The following is a 25,459-nucleotide window of genomic DNA, read 5'->3' as shown; positions in this document are numbered from 1 at the left end:
ATTTTTTTTTCTTAATTTTTTTAATTTAAAATAATATTTTATTATTATTTTTATTAGTGTGATATGTGTCTCATTTGTGACCATAGGATTTCTGAGATAAAATCCTAGTCATGAACTAGATATTCTCTAGTCTATAATGGACTAGAGATGTCCTATTCCTAATCTTTTATGGTTGATTAAACTACAATATACATGCTGTTATTAAAATAACAACATGTAAGCTGTATTCGAATTTCAATACATGTATCTTGCAAGTGTCGTGTCTTAATGGTAATTCAAAAATCCCTTCGGAAGATAGTTTTTAAATATATTCCTTTAACCCAAAAGAAAAGAAAGGGTAGAATAACATAGCCAACAATAATATAAATGGGTCTTATAGGCTTGATGAATATATTAACTAATGTTTATTTTTCTCACATGAAATCGGTTGGGGATAATTGTGGTGGTTTTATCCAACTTTCCTATTTGTCCAAGATTTTTTTTTTTTTTAATTGAATAAGAAAAATAATCATAGGGGAGGATCATTTCCAATTATGATCCCAAAGAATTGAGTGGACGATGTGGTTTCATCCAACTTTCCTATTTGTCCAAGATTTTTTTTTTAAATTGAATAAGAAAAATAATTATAGGGGAGGATCATTTCCAATTATGATCCCAAAGAATTGAGTGGACGATGCGGTTTCATCCAACTTTCCTATTTGTCCAAGAATTTTTTTTTTTTTTTGTTTAATTGAATAAGAAAAATAATTACAGGGGAGGATCACTTCCAATTATAATCCCAAAGAAATGAGTGGACAATCATAAAAATGAAAATAGGGTGGGCTCTGCAATAACAAACCTAAAACAAAATAAAGCAGTGCGAAAATACAAAAGGTAGGAAACTGACCTCATTGGGACCTGATCGGGACCCTATTGGGACACCGCCGGGACCTGCCGAGCCACCCCCCGAACTTCCCCGGGACCGTGTTGGGACCCGACCGGGACTCGCCAAAACCCGATCAAAACTCGTTGGGACCCTATCGAGCCACCACCCAGACTTCCCTGGGACCTGACCGGGACCTTGCAGGCAGGGCTGGCAATTTTGACACGACCCGCTAATCCGACACGAATACGACGCGAAATTACCGAGTTTGGGTTTACCCTTAACGGGTTTGGATCATAAACGGGTCAATTGACCAGTTTATGACCCGCTTATTTTGATAAATGGGTCAAGTGACACAGTTATGTTGATAAACGTTATTTCACCCGTTTATGGCCCAACTCATCAATTTCATTTAAAAAAAAAAAAAAAATCTAAGCTAAATGAGTTAAGTGGGGTGTGTCGGGGGACCCGTGAAATTGTCGTGTCGTGTTTGAGTTTGGTGGGATCAACCCGTTTGCTAAACAAATCATGTTTGGGTTTACCTTAAACGGGTCATGAGTCATTACGGGTTGTAAACAGGTCGACCCGCTGACCCGTTTTGCCACCTCTACTTGCAGGGAGCCAATCAAAACTCATCGGGACCCGATCGGGACCCTGCCGGGAAATGTTTGGGACTTCGTAGAACCACTGCTAGGACTTCGTTGGGATCTGGCTAAGACACCACCAAGACCTAGTTGAGACACCTCCAGGATCTGATCAGGACTTCTTTAAGGACACCACCTGGACCCGATCAGGACACCGTCGGTTTCTCATCGGGCCGAACTTTCTTGGGACTCGATCGGGACTCGCTGGGACCCGACCAGGACCCAATCGAGACTCACCGAGACACCGCCAGGAACTTTTTGGGACTTTGCGGGGCCACCGCCAGGACTTCGCTAGGACATGGCTGAGACACCGTCGAGACCCAGTCAGGACCTAGTCTGAATTCGTCGAGACCCAACCGAACCACTGCTGGGACTTAGCCGCGACCATGATTGGACTTTATCGAGACTCATGGGACCCGACAAGGTCACCGTCGAGACTAGGTCGAGACATTATCGTAATTTAAAGTTTAATATCTATAAATTTGTGATTTTCCATACTTACCAAACATTGAAAAATGATTTCATTGAAATCATTTTCCAATGAAAATTTTTTTACATCGAAACAAACAGAGCCTAAAGTGCACTTAGTTTACAAACACCTTAATTTGTCTAGACCATATACTTGGTGCTTTTTAACATTTTACTCAAACACATACTTATTTTGGATAAAAATTCAATACTAGCTTCATATTTTACAAAATTTGAAATGATGTGTTATCATCTAATTACCTTATACTTTTATTTATTATAAGAATATATCACATAGTATGGTGACACATCATTTTAGAACAAATTTCTTTTTTAAAAAAGAATTGAGAAACTTAGTAGATCTCAATTAAATATATTATCCATTGTTGATCGGGTCTTGTGGCTTGTCAAGCACCATTTACTCAATTTTTTTGTGGTTATTAATTGTTCCGTGGTATCAAACCGTATAGCTTAAATTAATAGAACTACGTTTTTCCTCTCAACGCAATTAAAGAAAATTCTTTTAACTCAATCTATTAAGTTGGCATATGTTTTTAAAGCATGTCAAAATCTAAGGGAATTAAACGGAGTATGTATTGAAACATGTGTCTTTAGAACTTTTATGATTCTCACATGCATTTTAAAAACATAATATACTATCCGAGTAATGCTAGAAATCACTCTTGTGTCACTTCAAGAATGATGTAGCTCCTAAAATCACCAACAACTGATCATTATAGAATTTTGATTGAATTGTAATTTTAAATGCCACTTCAATCTTAAAGTGACATAAGAGAGAGACATAATAATGACTTATAAAATTACTCATACTACCCACATTCGGTCTTGTGATTTGTCAAGCACCATATAGCTTAAATTAATAGGATAAAGCTTTCCTTTAAACCAATTGGATTGTAAGAATTTTTTTTTCAACCCAATTTAAAAATGAATAAATCAAAGAGAACTTTCTCTCCATCCGCAGTAAAAAAAAAGGTAAAACTTATTTGGGCCCACCATAATTCTTCCAAACCCCAAAAATAAAAAAATAAAATAAAAAATAAAAGCTTGCCTTGATAGAATAGAACAACCTTTGTCACCATAATCAGTAAAAAGGTATATTTATCGGCCCTCGGCATAACTTCTTTTGAAAAAGTATGCCAAATTCTCAGAGTCCGTACATAAGCTGGGAAACGAAAAGGACGTTAAAAAAAAATGGTAATAAAGCTCAACCCTTACAGTAAGCAGACACAAGGAGAGGGTACGGCCAATACATGGCAATTATTCGAAAGCACTCTCTGGATAATCATCACTGTTTTTATCGGAGAGAAAACGCTGCAATGAAAGCGGAAAATCCGACGGACACCAGCATTCCATGTTCTGTGAGAGCCACTGCACCAGAATCAACCACCAGTGTAGGAGTAGTAGTAGTACTGCTACTACTCTTTGGACTAGCTGCTGCCTTCTTAGCCTTAGGCTTGACTGGTGCCGGCGCTGGTGCTGGAGGCTTTGGAACGAAGATGTCCAGAGGAAGAAGAACTTTGTCCACTCGATACACAGCAAGCTGTTTAGCAGAAAATAATGTACCGCTCACTGTGGCATTCACAAGGCCGGTCGAAATGTTGACTTGGCCTCCGGCTGCTGTCAAATTTAGCGGGTAATCGCCGGGGTTGGTATCTCCTGCTTGCGTTCGAACCGGGTTGGTTACAGTTTCGAAGTTCTCCAATGAATAAAATTTGGGTAAGGTGTGAAACTGCATGAGCCGGATCTTTTCTTCGTTGCTGAGAGAGTTTAAAGTTCCCGATTTGAGGTTGGAAAATGCGGAGTCGGTTGGAGCGAAAAGTGTGAAACCAGTGTCTGAATTGTCGAGCTGTCCTTTGATTTGGTCAGCCACTGCAGTGGTCCTTAAGAGGCGGATTAGGATGGTGAATCCTCCGGCCTTTTGGAGGATTTTGGTGACGTCGGGGGTGCCACGTGGTGCCGGGGTATCAGCAGGCTTAGCCGGGGCCTGAGCTGGGGCCTGAGCTGGCGCCAGCTGGCCTGAAGTTGTGCTGCAGAGGCAGAGAAAAACAAGTGAGAGGGAGAAGACTGCAGCCTGCTTGGCCATCTTTGCATGCATGGTGGGCTGTGGTTTTGCTTGATATATATTAATTTGCTACGTGTTTGATATGTGAGGGAGGGAGGATGCATGGGGGCTTTTATTAAGGCTTGGAGACAACGAAGTTAGGTGAAGGGTACAATCTTAGTTGCAAAACCATAATCTCAGTGACAAAACCTGAGATGTTAGCAGCTTATCTTATCTGTGAGAGGTGGCGGGATGAATGGATAGAATCAGATATTTTGCCTGTTCTAGCGACTAGTTTGCTTCGGAAGGCAGGAAAAACATGGGGATCTGAGATGTGTTTGGGTTAATAGAGATGTATGTGATTGTTTAGCGTTGGTTTATGGTGAATCTTAGCTATAAACACTCATGATTTGCATGCCACAACCTTAAAATAGTTAGAACAAAAATATTATTTCAATTTTCTCTCAAAATAATACATTGTTTTAAGAAACAATTCTTTGAAAAGAATTTTTACAAACACATTTACTAGCTTCTTTACTAACATGGCTGCTGACATTTACCACTTTCTGAAAAATTGATTCTCTCCATTTATACTCATGCACAAACAATAGCCGATAGCTTTTTTTGTTATTTCGATTATCATAAATTGCCAATCATCAACTTTCTTTCTTTTTTTCTTTTTTTTTTTTTTAATTTTTTAATTTTTTAATTTTATGAGTAGGCTTTTCATCAACAATTAACACACAATTCGACATAACGATTGAACAACAAAGATACTACAGACAGTATTAGAACACCTAAACAAAGCAACAAAACATTGTTCTAAAAAGAGTCTTGTGGACAGTAAGACAGCAGAAAACTAAGCCAAGCTTATTCTGCTGAATAAATGATATAGCGTGACTTAGTAGGCTGTAGCGAATAACAACAATAAAGAATTGATCGTTATTTCTAAATCTTGACTCTATCAAGTAATTTAAGAAATCTTCTCTAAAACGCTAGATACTTTCTAAGTTTTGAAGGAAAACAGAAGAACGCTCAATTTTGAGGCTTCTTATTGAATAAAACTCATATATAATCAACAACTGGGTTTCTAGAGGCTATAAGTAGGTATTTATAGGCCCCCAAATCCTAAACCTAATAAAAATATGAATTAAAGTTGGAAATTGTAATTCTACGAGGCCCGTCTGGACGGGAAACACCCCCGTCCAAACAGACACTTAATAAAAGTGCATCAATTAAACATAGCATCATCCAGCTTTCCAGTCTTCCTTTTACAGCCCGTTTTGACCTAGTAAACATTGGAATTAGCCAAACCTCGTGAAATATGACTTTGTAGATCTTTGAGTTAGTTTCCAACGCTACAAAGTTTGCTCGAATCAGACGTCTAAAACTCTAGATATGGCCATTTTAGTAGACAAAAATAGCATAGGCATCCGAACGGTCTCCGGATGAGGACTCTAGATGAGGCTCTCGGGTTTGCAATCGTCTAGACAAGCTGCAGATGAGCTTGCTAATCTGCATCATTCTCCCCAAATTGGAGAGAATTCGACCTCGAACTCGGCCGGTTCTTTCCACGGTCCTTCAGATGCCTTGTCAACTCATTTCATTCTCCTCTCCTCAAAATCACAACAAGGCCACACCCTATAATATGCGTGATGGTCCTAATCATCAACAGACAATTATGTTGAAGGCCCCGCACCTCACCTTGCCGTGTAGAGTTGCCATGCTTTTCTCATGCCTTGCCCTTCCCACATGTCATGAGAATTCCCAAATTACTCATAAAGACCCCGTCACTCTTTGATAGAAAAATTGTCTCCGCCCCATAAATCTTATCACAACTTTGGTTAAAAATCTTTGAAAAGATAGCATCTACTCCAAGGAAATGAACTTCCAAATTATAGACTTCTCTTTTAGGGCTTTCCTCAAGCACTTGATGTATAGAACTCACCTCTTCGTCTAGATAAGTGTCATAGATTGGTGGAGAGACCCAATCTACCAAGCAATCTTCCTCAATAAATCCATCTTCTTCCTTCGCAACAGATTGACTCCTAATCTCCGCCGCCTCTCTAGGCACCTTCTTTTTGTTGATTTTTTCTATTTTTTCTGTTACAATGAACTCTTCGGGTTGCAAGCAACCTTGGAATTCCGGTATATTGAGTTTGAACCCGTTCACCCACCGATTGCCACGAGCTTGCAAATGGTGCTGACGTCCATGCATTCAGCGCTCCGCAAAAGGGTTTCCAGATCTACTCCCATTATGACCACCCATGTTGGATAATCAGGTAGCGAGGGTATCGATTTGAATCCTCATAGCCTAGACTTGCTCCTCCATTTGTTGTCAATGTTCAGCAATAGATTTGCCTTCCGTCTTTGTGTATCACGGCTTTGGTTGGCGACAACGATCGTTAGGCCCACCACCCATGTGCCGCAAACGAATCGTTGGTTGCCCTTTACATGCTACCTTCATGCACACATGCACATCGTTCATGTTTGCAAAATGGTTGCCCCTCCCCATTCATGGAAAGCACGTAGGCTTTGATACCAACTGATGCAGCGTGACTTAGTGGGCTGTAGCAAATAACAATAATAAGGAACGGATACTCTCTATGTTTTTAAGGAAAATAGAAGAAGGCTCAACTTTGAGGCTTCTTATTGAATAAAACTCATATATAATCAACAACTGCGTTTCTGGTGGCTATAAGCATGTATTTATAGGCCCTCAAACCCTAAACCTAATAAAAGTACGAATTAAAGTCGGAAATTGTAATTTTACAAGGTTCGACCGGACAAGAAACAACTCCGTCCGAACGGACACTTAATAAAAGTGCATAAATTAAACATAGTGTTGTCCAACTTTCCAATCTTTCCTTTGCATCCCGTTTTAACCTACTAAATATCAGAACTTGCCAAACCTTATGAAATATGACTTTGTAGATCTTTGAGTTAGCTTTTCAACGCCGCAAAGCATGCTCCAATCAAAGGTCTGAAACTGTAGATATGGCATTTTTAGTAAACGTCATCAAACAAAAATGACATAAGCATCCAGATGAGGCTCTAAGGTTTGCAACTGTCCAGACGGGCTGCAAACGAGCTTGCTGATCTGCATCAATAAACCAAACAAAACTACAGGAGTTAAAGGCAAGGAATAAGACAGCAACTAGCAGAATCAAACCATGATCTCTACCTTTATACTATAATTTTTACGCCCGAATGAAAATATAAAATTAGACTCTAAACAACACCTAGAAGAGGGGTTGAATAGGTGTTTGCACAAGAATGCAAAATTCAGAAATTATCGGTTGAATAGGTGTTTGCATAAAAACTCGAAATTTAAAATTATCATTCACAAAAACCATCACCAAAATATATGAAAACCATGAAACAATCAACACAAATATTTTGGTGAGGAAGTGAAAACCTTTTGAAATACTCTTTAGAAGTAAAATTATTTTGGGGTAGCCAACCCAGAAAATCAATCAACTATAAAAGAAATAGAGTTACAAAAAGTTCACATATATCTATAAAACCTTTGAAATTGAAACTCTCTTGAATAAAACAAGTGACCCATTTATCTACTACAACACTAGTTTCTCAGAACTCTGAAGATTTCTTCAATTTGATCTTTTATTTATCGAAACTTGAATAGACCGGAGCTTTTTGTGAAATTTGTGTTTTTGCAGTTTACAACTTACTATAGGAGAAAAATATCATGGTAGCTCTAAAAAATAATTCTAATTCTTTCCTAGCATAAGGTTCTATGACCTAAAGTTGTTACAATCAACATGTATGAGATCCCCTTAAATAGACTTGAAAATCTTAGACAGTAGAAAGAGATAAGTGGTATGTTCGAATGGATCTAGGTTAAACCTTGGAAACAATATTTTCTCAAGCGGCATGTTTGAACTGGATTTGGAACGAGGTCCTTAGCAAGTCTTATGTTCGAACAAAACTTGAAACGATTAATAGAATGGAGCTCTCGGGTTGAACTTCACTCTTCATCCATTCGAACTCGAAATAGAATGACCCTTGGAACAAACCATTCTGCCAAGTTTCTTTTAGCACTCGACCAAACTTGAAATAGAACGACACTTGGAACGAACCATGCTAACATACTCTGTTGAACAAATTTTGGAATGCTTGCAGCTTAGAACGAAGCTTTCTACAAATCTTCAAGATATACTTTCAGTTGTCCAGTTCGAACGGCTAAAAGCTTAGTCTGAACAAAAAGAACAAAAAGCGAATAAATACAAAACAAAACATAAAAGTATTTTGTCTAATGAATCTTAAATTACTTCAAAGTGTTTTGAACACCGAATTAACCAACTTAAAAACTAACAAACTCCCTCTTTGGCAATTCGGTAATGTCACCTTAGGGATAAAATCACAAAACCATCTAAGCCTAGAAACCACATAAAATAGGTTAGAGAAATAATCTTGATTTTTGAACAATCTCTTGAAATTCATAGGGAAATAATTATAATTTCATCACAATGTTTTAGTGACAACCAATACATCCAAAAACAATTTACCCACCAAAAAACATCACATCAAAAAACAACCATACTCCCTTTTTTTTTGAAATATCTCCTTGAGCAAGAGAACGTCGACGCTTGCGATCGAGAGAATTGACCCAAAGAGAAAGAGAGACAATGGTCTTAGAAAAAGGTCCTTGATATGTTTCCTTGGGCTTGACAGAAAAATGTCCAAGAGTAAAGGAAGCAAGAATGTGAGTGATGAGAACAGGAAACGACAATGTCATGGAACTATCATTGTACGCATCTTGCATGACAAGAATAGCTAAGGAACAAAAATCATCTTAACCCTAGGCAGATATAGCATAGAGAAATTTTGCGCGAGGAAGCTAGAGCCACATCAAAATGATGCTCTAAAGAATAGATGTTTTGCAACATAATCCGAACTAATAAACCAACCGGAGGCAACATATCACCGACTAAGAAGGCAGAAGTATGGGATGCCATGCACCAATAGTCCTAGGATGAGCAAACACATTTCCCATAGAATGTGCTGAAACTCGTTCTTCAGATCAACAAGATTGACACCTCTCTCGATCAGCACCTTACGCATCTTAAAATGCTCATAATAAATCTACTCAATGGCATCATTGCTAAACTTCCTTGGCAAAGAGAGCCTCTTACTCTGCAGAGAGCTAGAGAAGCGGCTGATTGACGGGTTGTAGAAGCTTTCGCTTAACCTTTGTCTTTGTGAGCCTTGGTTTTGGAGTGAACCGGATTCTTCTTGGGGCTTGAACCTTCACCTTCCATATCATCAAAAAAAAAAAAAAAATATGAAGATTAGAAGCCCAACAGACACGAAAACCATGAAGTACTCAAGTGACCAAAAATGTCCAAGAAGAAACCTATGATGTGCTCAATGAAAATAGAATATTAAAATATATATATATATATATATATGACCAAAAGACAAATGAACAAAGCCCATGCAAACAAATAAACCAAAAATTCCATTTAAGCATTTTGACAAATGCACGATGGGCAAAATGAATACTAATGGATGACAAACCCTAGAAGTTAACTTGAAGAAGAAGAAACAACAACAGAAGACAAGAAAAATTAAGGAAAACATACTTGAGTTTACAATAATAGCTACCCTTAGTTTTGTTAGCAATAGCATTTTTTTTATTTAGAGTCAATAGCATCGACTTGAAATTCAACAGTTATGTGTGTTTATTTAGAACGATATTTTGTTATAAGTGCCACCTTGTGTCGTCGTGAATGGTAGAATGATGTCGTAAATAGCTTCCCACCTTAACCCGTGAGCTGAAAACAATTCCTGCCAAGTTATTAGCAGTGACTTATAGATCTGGATCCCCGGCTATTCTTTCAGAATTGCTCTAGGTCGTCAATTTAATTCAATGGCTCAACAATAGCCACTCAGTGATCCGCGTGAGAGGATTCAAAAATCCTAAAATCTCTGAAATCGTCATAAAAACCTTCTTTTCCGCTCATCACCTCTAGCCAGATTTCTTCTCCTCCATCTACCACAAACACCACCTTAGAAATGCACCTGTTTCCTCGCCCGGCGGAACTTCTCCACCGCCATGCACCATATTACATCGTCAAGCAATTGGCTTCTCCATCAAAAACCATCTCAGAAAAAACTCAACCTAACGAAGAACAAATGAGAAATGACCAAACATAAATGCCGCCCTACCCAATCTAATCCCTTTAGAGAAGGCCCTGTATTCTTCTTCCTTATCTTCGAGAGCCCTCCTAGTCCACCATCTTCAACCCCAACCACAAGAACCCATTGTGAAAATCACAAGAAACTCTCGCTTTCAAACATCCCTACACAAAATTAGATATCCGAAATGCAAATTGGCCTTCGGCCTCTGAATGAAACATCCTCAGGCTCTTCTGCAACAAGATCCAATTCGAACGTCCAACCCAGGCCTTTTTATTTACTCTTTTTTAAATTTATTGTTGTTTTTCTTTATGATGTTTGAGAATCTGTTGGTTCAGAAAGCTAATTGGTCTGATTTGACTCTTAATTTATGCTTGTTTGGTTCCGTTCTCCAATATGTTTATTATATAGCAACACTGTGCCAAGAATCGTTGTCCATGTTGCCGTCCCTAACATGAACAATGTGAATAGCAGACGATTTTAAAACTCTGAACAACTTCACGATAACAAATGTCTGAAACGAAACATAATAAACGATTTCCAGATTTCAAGAGGTGAATAGTGGATGAAAGATCTGAAACGCTACCCCTGATTTTTTTTTTTTTTTTTTTTTTTTTTTTTTTTTTTCTAAATAACAACAGAAACAATAGATGTAAAAGCTGATAAAGTATAAGGAAAGGAAAATAGGTGGAGTAAAAGATGTAAATGTTAGAAGATAAAATCTGATCAAGTCAAGCATCTTGGTTGTGAAATTTTAATGTACTCACAAGTGTACGAATTGTTTTGCAATATAGTGTTGCAAGTGCGAGGTCGAACCTACAGAAAATTGTATTTATGAAAACCAAATATACCTAAACCAATTAAATCTTAACCTAATTCCGAAAGGTGGGTGATTTTGAATAAAAAATAAAAGCATAAACTAAACAAAATAAAATCTATCTGAAGATAAAGTACTAAGGTTTTGGAATCCACACCCACCAAATCATAGCAACATATTCTCATGCTCATCAATATATCCAAAATTCTCACAAAAAATCTTATGTATGTTCTACTTTGCTTCAAAGATTAAATCAAAACATCCAATGTATCCGTTTATTACACAAATCACAAAAGATATCAAATTTAAATTAAATCATCCAATGTATCCTTGAAACAAATCACAAAGGATATCAAATTTAAACCAAATCATCAAATGCACCCGTAAAACAAATCATAATGGATATCCAATATTTTTGACAAATAAAAACCTAAGCAAATCAATTAATTGAAACTATCCCAAATCATGAGAAAAATATTTATTGAACTCATATCCAAGAATCATCTCACTAATTGAATTGAGGTATAACAATTAAAATATTAAAACTTATAAATTCGGATAATATCAACATACATGAAAATATGGTTGCTACTCATTGGCGAGGCTTCATCCTCAACCTCAGTTGAAAAATTACCTACACAAAACTATGAAAATAAATCCTAAAAACTAAGGAAAAACTAAGCTAAAGAGAATTTTGGTGTGCCCTCTGTCTTTAGCCTCCCTTCGTTCATTTTCTCAGCCTTTCTTCTTCATTTTATAAGGCTTTCTAGGGTTTTTTTCACTTAAAATCGGTGCTAGGGCTAGTCTGCCAGAGGGGTGCGCTCTAGTGCTGGCTGAGTGCGCTCAAGCGCACTCATGCTAGCGGTTTCCTCCTGCGACGCCAACGCTTGAGAGCTGGTAGCTTGTCCGTGGGCGCGGGTATGCTTGAGTGTCAGTCTGGTGCGCTCGATCCCTCTCCTTGGTGGATTTTCTTCCAAACTTTGCATTTCACACCTTAAATCCACATTTTCCCTTAACAACCTACAAAACACTAAAAATCACAAAACTAATACACAACGTTAGATTATAATACAGCTAAAGGATTAACAAATGCAAATTAAGGGGCTCAAATACACAATATTTGACACTCATCAAATACCCCCAAGCTTACATATTGCTAGTTCCTTAGCAATGTAAAACTACAAATAAAATGAAACGTGAAACATAAATCCTCTGTCGTGGGAGATACAATTGCATTTGGCATATGCAACAAGCCTTTTAAACCCCTAAGCATCCCTAGTGGACGAGTGAAATCTCATGAGGGTTTAACAGAAATGATACCTACAAACATTGTCAGCACTATGTTATTGAAAAGAATGAAGTTTCACACAAACAATGGTTCCTATTCATGAGCAAGCTTAGAAAGATAAACTCCATCTTCAAAATCTTTAGGGCATCTACAATCAAATCACTCATAAATAGACAATTGAGACATCATATGTTCCAATAGGTGCAAAGTGAAGTTAGCATATAATCATGAGGCTTTAATTTAATCTCAAGACAAATGGTTTAGTACCTCAAAATTCGTAAGAATCCCTATTAGATGAAACAACCAAGGCAAGATATGCACATTTTTCTTCATCTTATTTATTTTTTATTTATTTATTTTTGTGTAGGCTATGCAATGCTTAGCTCCCTTAAGCTTTATAATTGACCCATGTAACGAGTGTTTGGCCAATGACTCCTAAACTAGATGGCTTTAGGGCACTAAATTTAGAACATCCCTAATGGCTTATTTACTCAAGTCCAAAAGACTACGAAGTCAAACTAGTCATATCATCAACCAAACTTCATACCTTTTTACGCGAACACTTAATGCTTAATGAGGCAAAAGGTCTGGTTACTCAGTGAAAAACTCAAAATGATCCCTTTTTTTTTTTTTTTAACCAGCCAGGGTTATTCATTCATAAGTCATCCAACAAATCGCAAGATAAACATGATTAAGCTCAAATCTCATACCCCACAGAGTATATGCTAGTGTGCTCATGATAATTCTTCTCAAAACAAGTGAAGTATCTTTTGCCCAAAAATAAGTCATCGGACTCAGGTTCCTAATGAAATGATCATGTATTCAACACTTTAAGCAAGTCAATGAAGTGTAAATCACAGTTACAACTTAATTCATACTTAACAACAACATAGAATTTTTTTTTTTTTTTTAAATGACAGATAAAAACAAACAGATTTAAAATAAACAAACAAATTAAGAAAAAAAAAAAAAAAAACAGACAGTTTGTCTTTCCATTCCCTCAACCTTGAATTACACATTGTCCTCAATGTGTAGTATAGAAATACATTACCAGAAGGAAGGAAACATCTGAGTGTGAAAAAGGCAAGGCGTCCCACAAACTTAAATACTAATACACCTGTCATAAACTAACAGTAATATTTTCTCCCAAAAATAAGCATCATAAGATTAATTGCTGTAAAAAACAAAAATAAACTGACAAGAAATAAAATGACAAAGAATAAAATGACAAGAAATAGAATGAACAAGGAAAAATAAACCATGACTTGAGGTCGAAGGTCTTTTTCCCGATCATTCGGATGTCCAACCAATCCCTTCCACCATTTCTTCTTTAAAATTTCCTAACACTCAGGAAGAGTGTTTCGCCATCTTAGGTAGCCAACTTGTTTGCATAGAAGGACATTCTTATGAAGATGGTTCCTAGATTTGCGCACTTTTGTGCACAAGTCCTTGAGAATTTTGGCATATGATGACTCTTTGAGATATTTAGGAAATGAAGCTTGGGGTTCATGATGTGTTTCAAAAGGGACAATGATGAAGGAAGGAGCTTCAGTACTCACTTCCTCGTCATTGGACAAATTTGGATTTGTCTGGGGTTCAATTTGCTCCTCTTTTTCTTCCTCCTCATTGTTATTAACAATTTTTTCACTCCCAAATGTGGTGGTGGCTTGGACATGCTCATGACAAGAATTGCTGTAATCTTCCACATCAATCATGTAGTATCGTTGCTGGGCCACAAGTTAACTTTGATACTCTTCATCCTCTATCCGATTGAATTCATCAACAAGATGACCGACCTGTCTTTCCAACCTTGCAATTGCTTGAGTGTTGGTCATGGCGGCATTTTTAATCTCTTTCAAAGACTGGCCAATAATTTTCCTGAATGTTGTGAGTGTGTCTTCCAATGACAAATGTTGTGGAGAACAATTGTATGATGAAGGGTGGAGGAATTGGTTATTGAACTGTGGATAGTTTGGATGGTGCAGTTCATGAGATTGGGGAGCATAATTTCCTGTGACTTAAGCTTGCCATGAGAAATCAGAATGGTTGCTCCATTCTGAGTTGTAAAAATTGAAATTTGATTCGAACCCCAAGCTAGAGAAAGAAGTGTTTATTTGCTCATAAGAAAAATAAGAAAATTATCCAAAGGATGGACAATTGCTAACAGGATGATAAGGAATGGAGTACTGTGAACATGGTTCATGTGGGTTGAAAATATGAGGGCAATTGGTAGGAGTGGGTGTCCTACAACTAGTAGAAGCATGCTGCACAGAAAAATTATTAAAATCATCAAATAGAAAAATCCATGCTTCACTCTTACTCTTTACCATGCAAATATTCCACATAAAACATTAACCATTCCTCAAAAAGAAAAGAAAAAACAAAATAAATATTATAAAATCAAAAATTAATACTAACACAGAAACACACTAATAAACAACAATACCAAAAACTAAAAACTAAAACTCAAAAACTCGCAAAAAGGACAAAAAAAAAATTGGCAAAGTTTTCAGCTACTGATCTGCCACAGTTACTATCCACTATATTGGTGCGCTTGAATGCAGGGTAGAAGGGATCGAGCGCAGGTGGGCTGATCCGTCAGTGGTGTTGAATTGAGCGCGCGTGCCCTTGAGCTTAGGATGCCAACGAGCGAGCGCAGGTGCGCTGGGTTGTCAAATGGTGCTCCCCGTAGCATGAGTGCGCTCGAGCGCAGTTGCCAATTACATCCCGCAGAGCTACAAAACACTGAAACAAAAAAAATTTATTTTATTTTATTATTATTATTATTATTTTTGGTTAGTAGATGCATGCAAACAAAAAATAAAAACGAAATTAAAAAATTAAAAAATAGGAAAATCCTAGCTACAACTAGTAGAAACTTAAAATCAATCTAGGCATATGATATGTGCCAAATATTGCATACTTGAACCCTTTTATTTACATTGGTTAACAATTTAGCTGTGTTGTTACTTAATATTTTGTGTTAGTTTTATGTTTTTAGTGTTTTGTAGGTCATTAAAGAAAAACTACAGCTTTAAAGGGAAAAATACAAAGTTTGGAAGAAAACATACTTTGAGAAGACCTGATGATGTGGTTAAGTCTAACCAAATCCAAGAAAAGGTTAAATCGGATTAAAGATCAGAGTGGATTAAAGTTCATTGAAGTGATTCAAACGGCATAGGAAAGTTAGCTCAAAATACTACAATTCGTTGTGAAATAAGATTTTCCTAATTCAGACGATAACTATGCCAAAATTGCCCCGCAATTAAAGGACACAAAGCTAGACGAATCTTATTCCGATTTCAGACTTCTATTTTGACTGGGAGACAAACCTCCGAATTATCTAGGTTTAATAGGGCTTCTAGGACTTTCCTAAGCCTATAATTATACTTCTTTGCATTCAAGAAAGGGGATATAGAATTCCAGAAAGCAAAATTCTACAGTTTTTCTCTTTTTAGTTTAGGTTTTCTTTAGTTTAGGTTTTATTTTTATGTGGAGCTAAATTCCCAACTAAGGTTGGGGATGAAGCATCACCGATGAAAAACATCAATACTTTCATGTAAGTCTTTATTTATCTAATTTTATTCGGTTTAATATTTCAATTGTTTTACTTCTTTTCAATGTGTGAAGTGATTCTTTGATATTTTTTGTGATTGAAGAATACACTTGATGATTTAAGATAATTTCACATAATTGATTGCTTGATTTCATTTGCCTAAATAAATGGATATCCCTTGTGATTTGTTCTACGGATACATTTGGTGTTTCAATTAAGATTGGATATCTTTTGTGATTTACGGATACATCTGATGATTTAATTGATATTGGATTCCTTTTGTGGTTTGTGCAATGAATGGATACATGGGATGATTTTGATTAATTGTTTGAAGCATAGTAAAACATACCTAAGATTTTAATTGTGAGAACTTAAGATTAATATTAATAAACATAGAAGTATGTTGTTATGATTCGGTGAGTGTGAATTCACAAACCTTAGTATTTTATCTCTTAGTTTATTTTATTTAGTTTATGTTTAGTCTTTTAAATTTTCAAAATCAAAATCAAAACCTTTTTGGAACTAGATTAGGATTTAATTAGTTTAGATATAAATTACTCTTTCAAAAATACAATTCTCTGTGGGTTCAACCTCGCACTTGCAATCCATTAAACTACAATTGATTCGTGCACTTGCGAGTTAAATAAATTTGCACAACAGCATAAATTGTTTTAAAAAATAAATCAATTCTCCGACAATGGCGCCAAAAACTTGTTGTGAAATTTTAATGTAGTCGCAAGTGCACAAATCGTTTTACAATATAGTGTTGCAAGTGCGAGATCGAGCCCACAGGGAATTGTGTTTATGGAAACCAAATATACCTAAACCAATTAAATCATAACCTAGTTCCGAAAGGTGAGTGATTTTGAATAGAAAATAAAAGCATAAACTAAACAAAATAAAATCTATCAAAAGATAAAGTACTAAGGTTTTGGAATCTACACCCACCAAATCATAACAACATATTCTCATGGTCATTAGTATATCCGAAATTCTCACTAAAAATCTTATGTATATTCTACTTTGCTTCAAAGATTAAATCAAAACATCCAATCTATCTGTTTATTGCACAAATCACAAAAGATATCCAATTTAAAATAAATCATCCAATGTATCCACGAAACAAATCACAAAGGATACCCAATTTAAACAAAATCAGCAACTGTATCCGTAAAACAAATCACAATGGATATCCAATATTTCGACAAATAAAAATCCAAGCAAATCAACTAATTGAAACTATCCCAAATCATGAGAAAAATATGATTGAACTCATATCCAAGAATCATCTTACTAATTGAATTGAGGTAGAACAATTTAAATATTAAAACTCATTAATTCGGACAATATCAACTTACATAAAAATATGGTTGCTACTCATTAGCGAGGCTTCATCATCAACTGTAGTTGAAAAAACAGCTACACATAACTATGAAAATAAGTCCTAAAAACTAAGGAAAAACTAAGCTAAAGAGAATTTTGGTGTGCCCTCTATTGCTAGCCTCCCTTCATTCCTTTTCTCAGCCTTTCTTCTTCTTTTTGTAGGGCTTTCTAAGGTTTTCTCACATAAAATCGGCGCTAGGGCCAATCTGTCAGAGGGGTATGCTTGAGTTCACTCGTGCTCACGGTTTCCTCCTGCAGCGCCAGCGCTGGTGGCTTGTCCATGGGCACGGGTACGCTTGAGTGCAACTCTGCTAGGCTCGAGCGCAGATGTGCTCGAGTGTTAGCCTGGTGTGTTCGATCTCTCTCCTTGGTGGTTTTCTTTCAAACTTTTCATCTCTCACTTTAAATCCACATTTTTCCCTTAACAATCTGCAAAACACTAAAAATCTTAAAACTAATACACAACGTTAGATTATAATACAGCTAAAGGATTAACAAATGAAAATTAAGGGGCTCAAATATGCAATTTTTGGCACTCATCAATATCCGAGCAAGGCAACAATTCCATGATTTTGTCCTCCATGTCTCATAGGATTGAATATTACTCTCCATCAGCCAATCTATAGCAGCCTCGCAACCCATGATTCACTCCATGATCTATGGGATGTGTTCCCTTCATATGCCTATATATTGTTCTCTCTTGTAACATTCAAATTACTGAATTTAATTTAGAAAAAATGTTGTATTATATTTTATCTTTGTGTTCTTATCCTTCTTCCCTTTCTTCCTCTTTCTTTACGAACCTTCTTCCCTTATTCTATATTTTATCATGGTATCAGAGCCTGTGTTGGCTAACGCCCTCTTTCTCATCCTGGTTTTTCTTCTACAAAAGCTGTCCTTAATTTATGCTTCTCTTTAAGGAATTTCTTCAAACACCACACCTACTGTCAACCCCATAAACACCATCACCTGGCCTTCAATGGTAATCCATTAGCTTAGCATCTCCACACCAGCTTCTACCTCGGCCTAGCGACAAGTTTTGCCATTTGCAACCTGGCTTGATATCTTTGCCACCAAAAGCTGCTGGCACCTACAACAGCCGTGTACAATCTCGTGACACTAGCGTTGCCTCCATCCTAGCACCATCTAACTCACCATCAACAACAACTGATAAGCGACGAATGTTGCACATTTCAGCCTCTTAAATTCATATTTGTTAATTCCTTAGCATTGTTATTTGTTTGATTTCTTTTTCTTTTTTTTTCATGGTTTTAAATACAAAATGCAATTAATTCCATTAATTCTGGGGCTTAAGACATTTCGGGGAGCATTGGCAATAAATTTGGATCGAGCGATGATTTGCACCTGACGAGTCCTACTGAAAAGCCCATATCTATAGTTTCAGAACTCCGATTTGAGCAACCTTTGCAGTGTTGGAAAGCTAACTCAAATATCTACAAAGTAATGTTTTATGAGAGTTTGCTAATTCTGATGTTTACTAGGTAAAAAGAGTCTCCGTTCGCAAGCTGTCCAAACAGTGAAGTTCCCATTCGAACGATGAATGTCTCCATCAGAACGAAGGTGTGCTTGAAAGCACCCATACATGGGATTGAGTGCACTCAGGCTTCCAGGTTGTGGAAGAAGACCAATTCCACCCTGGAGAAGCTTTTCAGTCTCCTATTCCAACTGGAAGACTGACCTACGGATTTTTTAGGTTTTCTAAGGCTTCTAGGGCTTGTTTGATCCCTATAAATAGACCCCTAAGTTTCAAGAGAAGGTGTGCTTAGTTTTAGACAGAAATTATCTTCTTGGAGGCTTTGAAAGTTGAATAGAAGAGGAACATGGCAGGACGCCATCCCAGCACTAAGATGAGCAACTAATTCTGTAATAGGATGTTGATGTAGCCCTTTCCAAGTAACAATGGTTTAATTGTATTTTAATTTGGGTTTTTCTATATGCATGATGGTTGTATAACAGTGAGAATTGATCTTAATTTTTATATTCAATCATTATGAATTCTTCTCTTGTCTTAGAAAGTCTTTTATATTGATTGAATTCAATTATTCATATTTTCTATGAATATATGAATGATTGTTATACAATGGTCTTAATTGACATATGATCAAGAGGGTTAGATAGGCAATGCATAGGGAAGACAGATTGTACTACACCCTAGTTTAGTGTAATTTAGGTTGACAATTCGTACCAACCAAAGATGGGTTATACTATTCTCTTGATTGTGTATAGCCTATTAAGGAATTAGATAGTCCATACCTAGAGAAGACAGATTGTACCGCATCTTAGAAGTTTGGTGGACAGTTTGTGCCAACCGAAGATGGATTATACTTATTTCTTAATGATGGTAATTTCTTGACTACTCAAGTGAGACGAGCCCTATATCATGCATAGTATGAATTTACCTTATTAATTTACAGTTGACCATTGTTATGCGGTTAGTGGTGAAATCAACCCCCTATTCATTCTCTCATCATTATTATCTTTATTTTTATGCATTTAGTTATAATCACAAATCGAATCTCTTTTAAATTAAGTTATTTTTAATCTTTATAAACTTGATAACAACACCCACGCAGTCCTTGAGGTTCGACACCCTCAATATTGCCCTATCGTATAAGGATTCGTCCCATTGCGAGTGGTTAATTTTATTATTGATATTTTTAGACAAAAAACGACCACATCATCAACATCATCAACTTTCAAACTTCACCACCTGTTGGAGCAAATGATGGTCACCTACTACATCCCAAAGTATGTTGAATAAGTCTTCCCCTTCAGTAGTCTACTGCATCAAATGTGCACCAGCTGTGGAGCACTACCTTTGCAGCCCCTTTAATCCCCTTCTCATGATAACCTTTTGCTTTTTTTCCTTTTTTTTTTTTGTCCTCCCACTTTATTTTCTTTACCTACTCTTTCATTTGGTTTGTCCCACCACACCAAGCTCTTTATTACATGTGAGTTGTGATGAGTGTATTGCATGTGTCTTGTTCGTTGTAGCCCATGTAAGTTAAGTTGTAAAAAAAATAAAATAAAAAATTCAGTTTTTGGTATTTTACGATGAAATCTAACCATCCATTGGTGGTTTTGTAGTGAGATTCGACCACCCCTTGGCATTTGCGGTGAGATCCGATCATCCCTTGAAAATTTGGAGCGAAATCCGACTACTCCTTGGTATTTTACGGCGAGATCCGACCGCCTCCTTGGTGTTTTTGTGGCGAAATCCAACCGCACTCGGTGGTTTATGGCGAGATTCAATCGACAAACTGAAGGAAGTTTCTACCATCAGTTTTTAGGGGAGTGTTAGAAGATAAAATCTGATCAAGTCAAGCATATCCAAGCAAGGCAACAATCCCATAATTTCCTCCTCCATGTTTCATGGGATTGCATATTACTCTCCATCAACCGACCTACAGCAGCCTCTCAACCCTTGATTCACTCCATGATCTATGGGATGTGTTCTCTTCATATACCTATATATTGTTCTCTCTTGTAACATTCAAATTACCGAATTTAATGTAGACAAAATGTAGTCTTATATTTTATATTTATGTTCTTCTCCTTCTTCCCTTTCTTCTTCTTTCTTTACAAACTTTCTTCCCTTATTCTATATTTTATGAATAAAAGATTCTAAACAAAACACTGTAAACGATTTCATGATAACAACAGAAGTTTCAATCTCTTTTCCTTATGTTTTTAGAAAAGCTAATGAAGTAAGAAGAAAATGGGTGGAGGGAAAATTTTTTCTTTTGGATTTTACCTCGTTAACATGCTTCTTTGCTTAGATAGTTGTGTGGAGGTAATTTATTTTTTTACATCTTGCCTTGGTAATATGCCACCTACTTTTTAGTAGGTGGCATGTTCTAGGCCATTAGATCTATCTAATAGCCTAGATTCTTAAAAAAACTTCCCATGACAATTTTTAGAAATTGCTGTGGATCTTGATTCGTGATGTATCTATGTCGACTTTTTTCTCAATGTAAATATTAATTTTTTTTTTTTCATATTAGTGTTGACTATTAAAATTGTAATATCCAAACATTTAAAGTCTCTTAAAAATTTATTTATAGAACTCAATGACTGTGTTGAAGAAACATTGTTATTTAACTTCTATAAATATCTTAAAGATTAAGAAAGTTTCTAATTGAAGGTTTTAGATATGTTTGTTAGAGGTGCAAATAAAAATGCAAAGTCAAAGAAAGCATGCAAGAAGATTGTACACGTTTTCTTCTAATTAAGTCTAGCATTTCAGCGCAGCTTTCTTTTACTTTAGTTAACTTGGTAAATTATTCATGCCTTAGAAGTCAAAAGAATATTTGTTAGGCGGCAACTTTAGTAGACTTTATAATTTTTAGTTTTAATTAGCTCTTGAGTGCTATAATTGTTAGAGCAACTTTTATTGACTTTTGTATGTCAAGTAATATTTATGGTCACATGTAAGAAATCCTTATATAAGGATATTATGTATGTTAAGCAATTAAGCAGGAATCAAGTGGAAGCTTGATATTTCTCTTCAATATTAAAGTATTATTTTCATCTTGTCTTTTGTTCTTTCTATTTTTGTGAGTGTCCGTGTATTTGGGTATTGGTTTGTAAACTTATTCCCAACAAATTGGTATCAGAGCTTGTGTATTCGTAGCATTGTAGTCATGGCCTCCAATATGGTGCAAATCCAAGTTCCTCAGTTGAAAAAGGAAAATTATGAGAAATGGTGCATCCAATTCAAAGCGTTGTTTGGATCACAAGATCTCTGGGAGATTGTCAGTGCTGGGTTTGTTGAGCCCACTCTGGAGCAAGAAGCCACCTACATTGCAGATTAGAAAGTCACTCTCAAAGACCAAAGAAAGAAGGACAAGAAGGCGTTGTATCTCCTTTATCAAGGATTTGATGATTCAACATTTGAGAAGGTTGCTGAAGCGTCAACGAGCAAAGCAGCATGGGACACCTTGAATACAATTTTCAAAGGTGTTGATAGAGTGAAGAGAATTTGCCTTCAATCATTAAGGGCTGAATTTGTGAATCTGCCCGTATGAATAAAAGGAGAAAATGTCTATGATTATTATGCACGATTACTTGTAATCGTGAATGAAATGAAGAGAAATGGGGAAAAACTTGAAGATGTTCGTGTCATAGAAAAGATACTTCGATCCCTCACACCCAAATTTGAGCACGTGGTGATGGCAATTGAAGAATTAAAAGACTTGGGAGACTATAAGTGCAGAGGAGCTGCTGGGATCTCTCTTAGTTCATGAACAACGCATTCTGAAGAATGCAGGCTCCACATCTCTTGAGCAAGCTTTGGAGTCAAAATTAAATTTTGGCAAACCAAAGGGAGGACGTGGACAATGGAATCTAAGACATGGTGGTGCCAACTACCGTGGTCGAGGTAGAGGTTGAGGACGTGGTAATACAAATGATTGTGGTGCATCTCAAGAAATGAGAAATTTCTCTGACCGGCGAAAGCAGAATGTCCAATGTTACAACTGTTGAAAATACGAACATTATGCCTAAGAATGTTCGTACAAGAATGATGACCATGTCAACCTTGCTAAAGCATCAAGCAGTGAGAGTAAGAATTCTACTCTCTTATTGGCACACAATGATTCCAGTGGTCAACTTGATGTTTGGTACCTTGACTTTGGTGCAAGCAATCATATTTGTGGAAGAAAAGAAACTTTTGCTAAACTCAAAGAAGGAGTTTGCAGAAACGTGAGCCATGGAGATTCCTCAAAACTTGCAGTTGAAGGAAGAGGAAAAGTTCGGATCTTCCATAAAAAGGGCAAGGAAGAATTCATCTCTAATGTTTACTACATCCCAAGTATAAAGAGCAATATCCTAAGTATTGGCCAGCTTCTCTAAAAGGGATATATTGTACACATCGAGAATAATGTTCTCTCTCTAAGAGACACAAGTGGAAGGCTCATTGCACGTGTTCAAATGACCAAGAACCGTATGTTTCCTTTGAACTTGAATTCGAAGATTGAGAAATGCCTCATTGGACTCATTAAAAAATAGTCATGGCGATGGCATTTACACTTTGGCCATCTTCACTTTAATGGCCTAAAGCTATTATCCTCTGGCAGAATGGTGCATGGTCTACCACAAATTAATTCAGCAAACCATGTTTGTGAAGGATGCATACTTGGTAAACAGTCTCGACTCTCTTTTCCAAGTGGTATGGCATGGAGGGCGAAAGCACTATTGCAGTTGGTGCACACTGATATTTGTCGGCCATTGGATTCCATATCATCTGGAGGTAACAAGTACTTCATTACCTTCATAGATGATTTCAGTAGAAAATCATAGGTTTATTTTCTCAAGGAGAAATCTTCAGCCTTAGATCTTTTCAAGAACTTTAAGGCACTCGCTGAAGCGGAGAGTAATTGCAAGCTTGTAGCCATTAGATCTGATCGAGGGTGTGAGTACACCTCAAATGCATTTCAAGATTTTTGCAGAGAGAAAGGAACCAGACATCATCTCATTGCTACCTATACCCCACAACAAAATGGGATAGCGGAAAGGAAGAATTGCACTATCCTTGACATGATGAGATCCATGCTAAAAGAGAAAGGATTACCAAAGCAATTGTGCGTGGAAGCTGTAGCATGCTCAGTGTATTTGCTAAACCGGTGCCCAACAAAGAGTGTCAAGAACATGACAGCTCAAGAAGCATGGAATGGATACAAACCTAGTGTTGCACACCTTCGAATTTTTGGGTGTGTTGCATATGCTCAAGTTCCTGAAGCAAAAAGAAGGAAGCTTGATGATCGACGTGAAAAGTGTATTTTTTTTTTGCTACGGTGAGGAGTCAAAGGCATACAAGCTCTATAACCCACTAACAAATAAAGTAGTGATTAGTAAAGATGTTGTCATCAGTGAAGAAGAAGCATGGAATTGGAGCAGTAAAGAGGCGAACAAAGAAAATGCTGTCTCAGATGAATCTGAAGAGCAAACGCCAGTTATGACATCGTCTGCCCCACCAACATCTCCTCAACATATTTCACCCTCTTCAATACACAAAAGTCCTACATGTGGGTCTTCATCTTCTAGTGACGACAATAATAACAGAGGAATTTCAAGGAAGTCTCAAGGATGTCTATGAACGTTCAGGAGAAGAAGAAACAAATCTTTTTTGTTTCTATGTTGATCATGAGCCTTTAACCTTTCAAGAAGCTGTTGAAGAAGATTGTTGGAGATCAGCAATGGAAGAAGAAATCCATGCTATTCAAAAGAATGACATATGGGAGTTATTGACACTCCCACCAAAGAAGAAAACAATTGGTGTCAAGTGGGTGTACAAGATTAAGCGAACTGCAGATGGCAGCGTTGATCGATACAAGGCAAGGCTTGTAGCTAAAGGCTATAAAGAGAAGTATGGAATTGACTGTGAAGAAGTCTTTGCGCCAGTTGCTCGACTTGACACAGTGAGACTGTTGATCTCACTTGCAGCTTATCGTAGTTGGAAGATATACCAACTAGTTGTCAAATCAGCTTTCCTCAATGGAGTACTTAAGGAAGAAGTGTACGTGGAACAACCAGAAGGTTTTATTTCACAAGGAGAAGAAGATAAGGTGTATCGTCTGAAGAAGGCTTTGTGTGGCCTAAAGCAAGCACCACGAGCTTCGAATGCTCGTTTTGATGATTATCTTCAACAAAATGGATTTATAAAGTGTCCACATGAGCACTGTCTACATGAAGGCTGACGAAAAATGAGAATTTCTGATACTTTGTCTGTATGTGGATGATCTGTTTTTCACTGGTAGTAGTGAAAAGATGTTTGTAGAGCTCAAGAAGTCCATGTTCAAAGACTTTGAAATGATTGACACTGGACTGATGTCATATTTTCTTGTGATAGAAGTGAAGCAAGAAAATGGTGGAATATTTATCTTTCAAAAGAAATACATGAAAGAGATATTGGAAAAGTTCAATATGGATAGCTGTAATGCTGTTAACACTCCTGTCGCAACAAGACTGAAGCTGTCAAAAGAAGGAGAAGGAAAGCCTGTTGATTCAACCCTGTACAAGAGTCTCGTCGGAAGCCTAAAATATTTGACATTGACAAGGCCCGACATGCTCTATGGTGCTGGACTCGTAAGTCGTTATATGGAGACACCAGGAGAATCTCATTGGCAAACTGCAAAGAGAATTCTCAGGTATATTAAAGGTACTCTCAATTTTGGCCTCTTCTATACTTATGGTGAA

General features: G+C 36.8%; 1 protein-coding gene across 1 annotated transcript; it reads right to left on the bottom strand.

The window, feature by feature from the left end:
• Positions 1–3,200: 3,200 nt before the first annotated feature.
• Positions 3,201–4,090, bottom strand: LOC132164539 (fasciclin-like arabinogalactan protein 12). Its single transcript, XM_059575071.1, has one exon. It carries the CDS (start codon positions 4,088–4,090, stop codon positions 3,290–3,292), a length of 801 nt encoding a protein of 266 aa, XP_059431054.1. The 3' UTR covers positions 3,201–3,289.
• Between the last annotated feature and the right edge of the window lie 21,369 nt (positions 4,091–25,459).

The sequence above is a fragment of the Corylus avellana genome, chromosome ca10 (assembly GCF_901000735.1).
Source record: "Corylus avellana chromosome ca10, CavTom2PMs-1.0".
In the NCBI taxonomy this organism is placed as follows: Eukaryota; Viridiplantae; Streptophyta; class Magnoliopsida; order Fagales; family Betulaceae; genus Corylus; species Corylus avellana.
The sequence above is the reverse complement of the archived record's forward strand: the minus strand, read 5'-3'. Positions and strand labels throughout refer to the sequence as shown.

What these genes read in the sequence shown, in the direction of transcription:
- LOC132164539 (XM_059575071.1), bottom strand. Translation starts at nt 4,090, where the DNA reads ATGCATGCAAAGATGGCCAAGCAGGCTGCAGTCTTCTCCCTCTCACTT.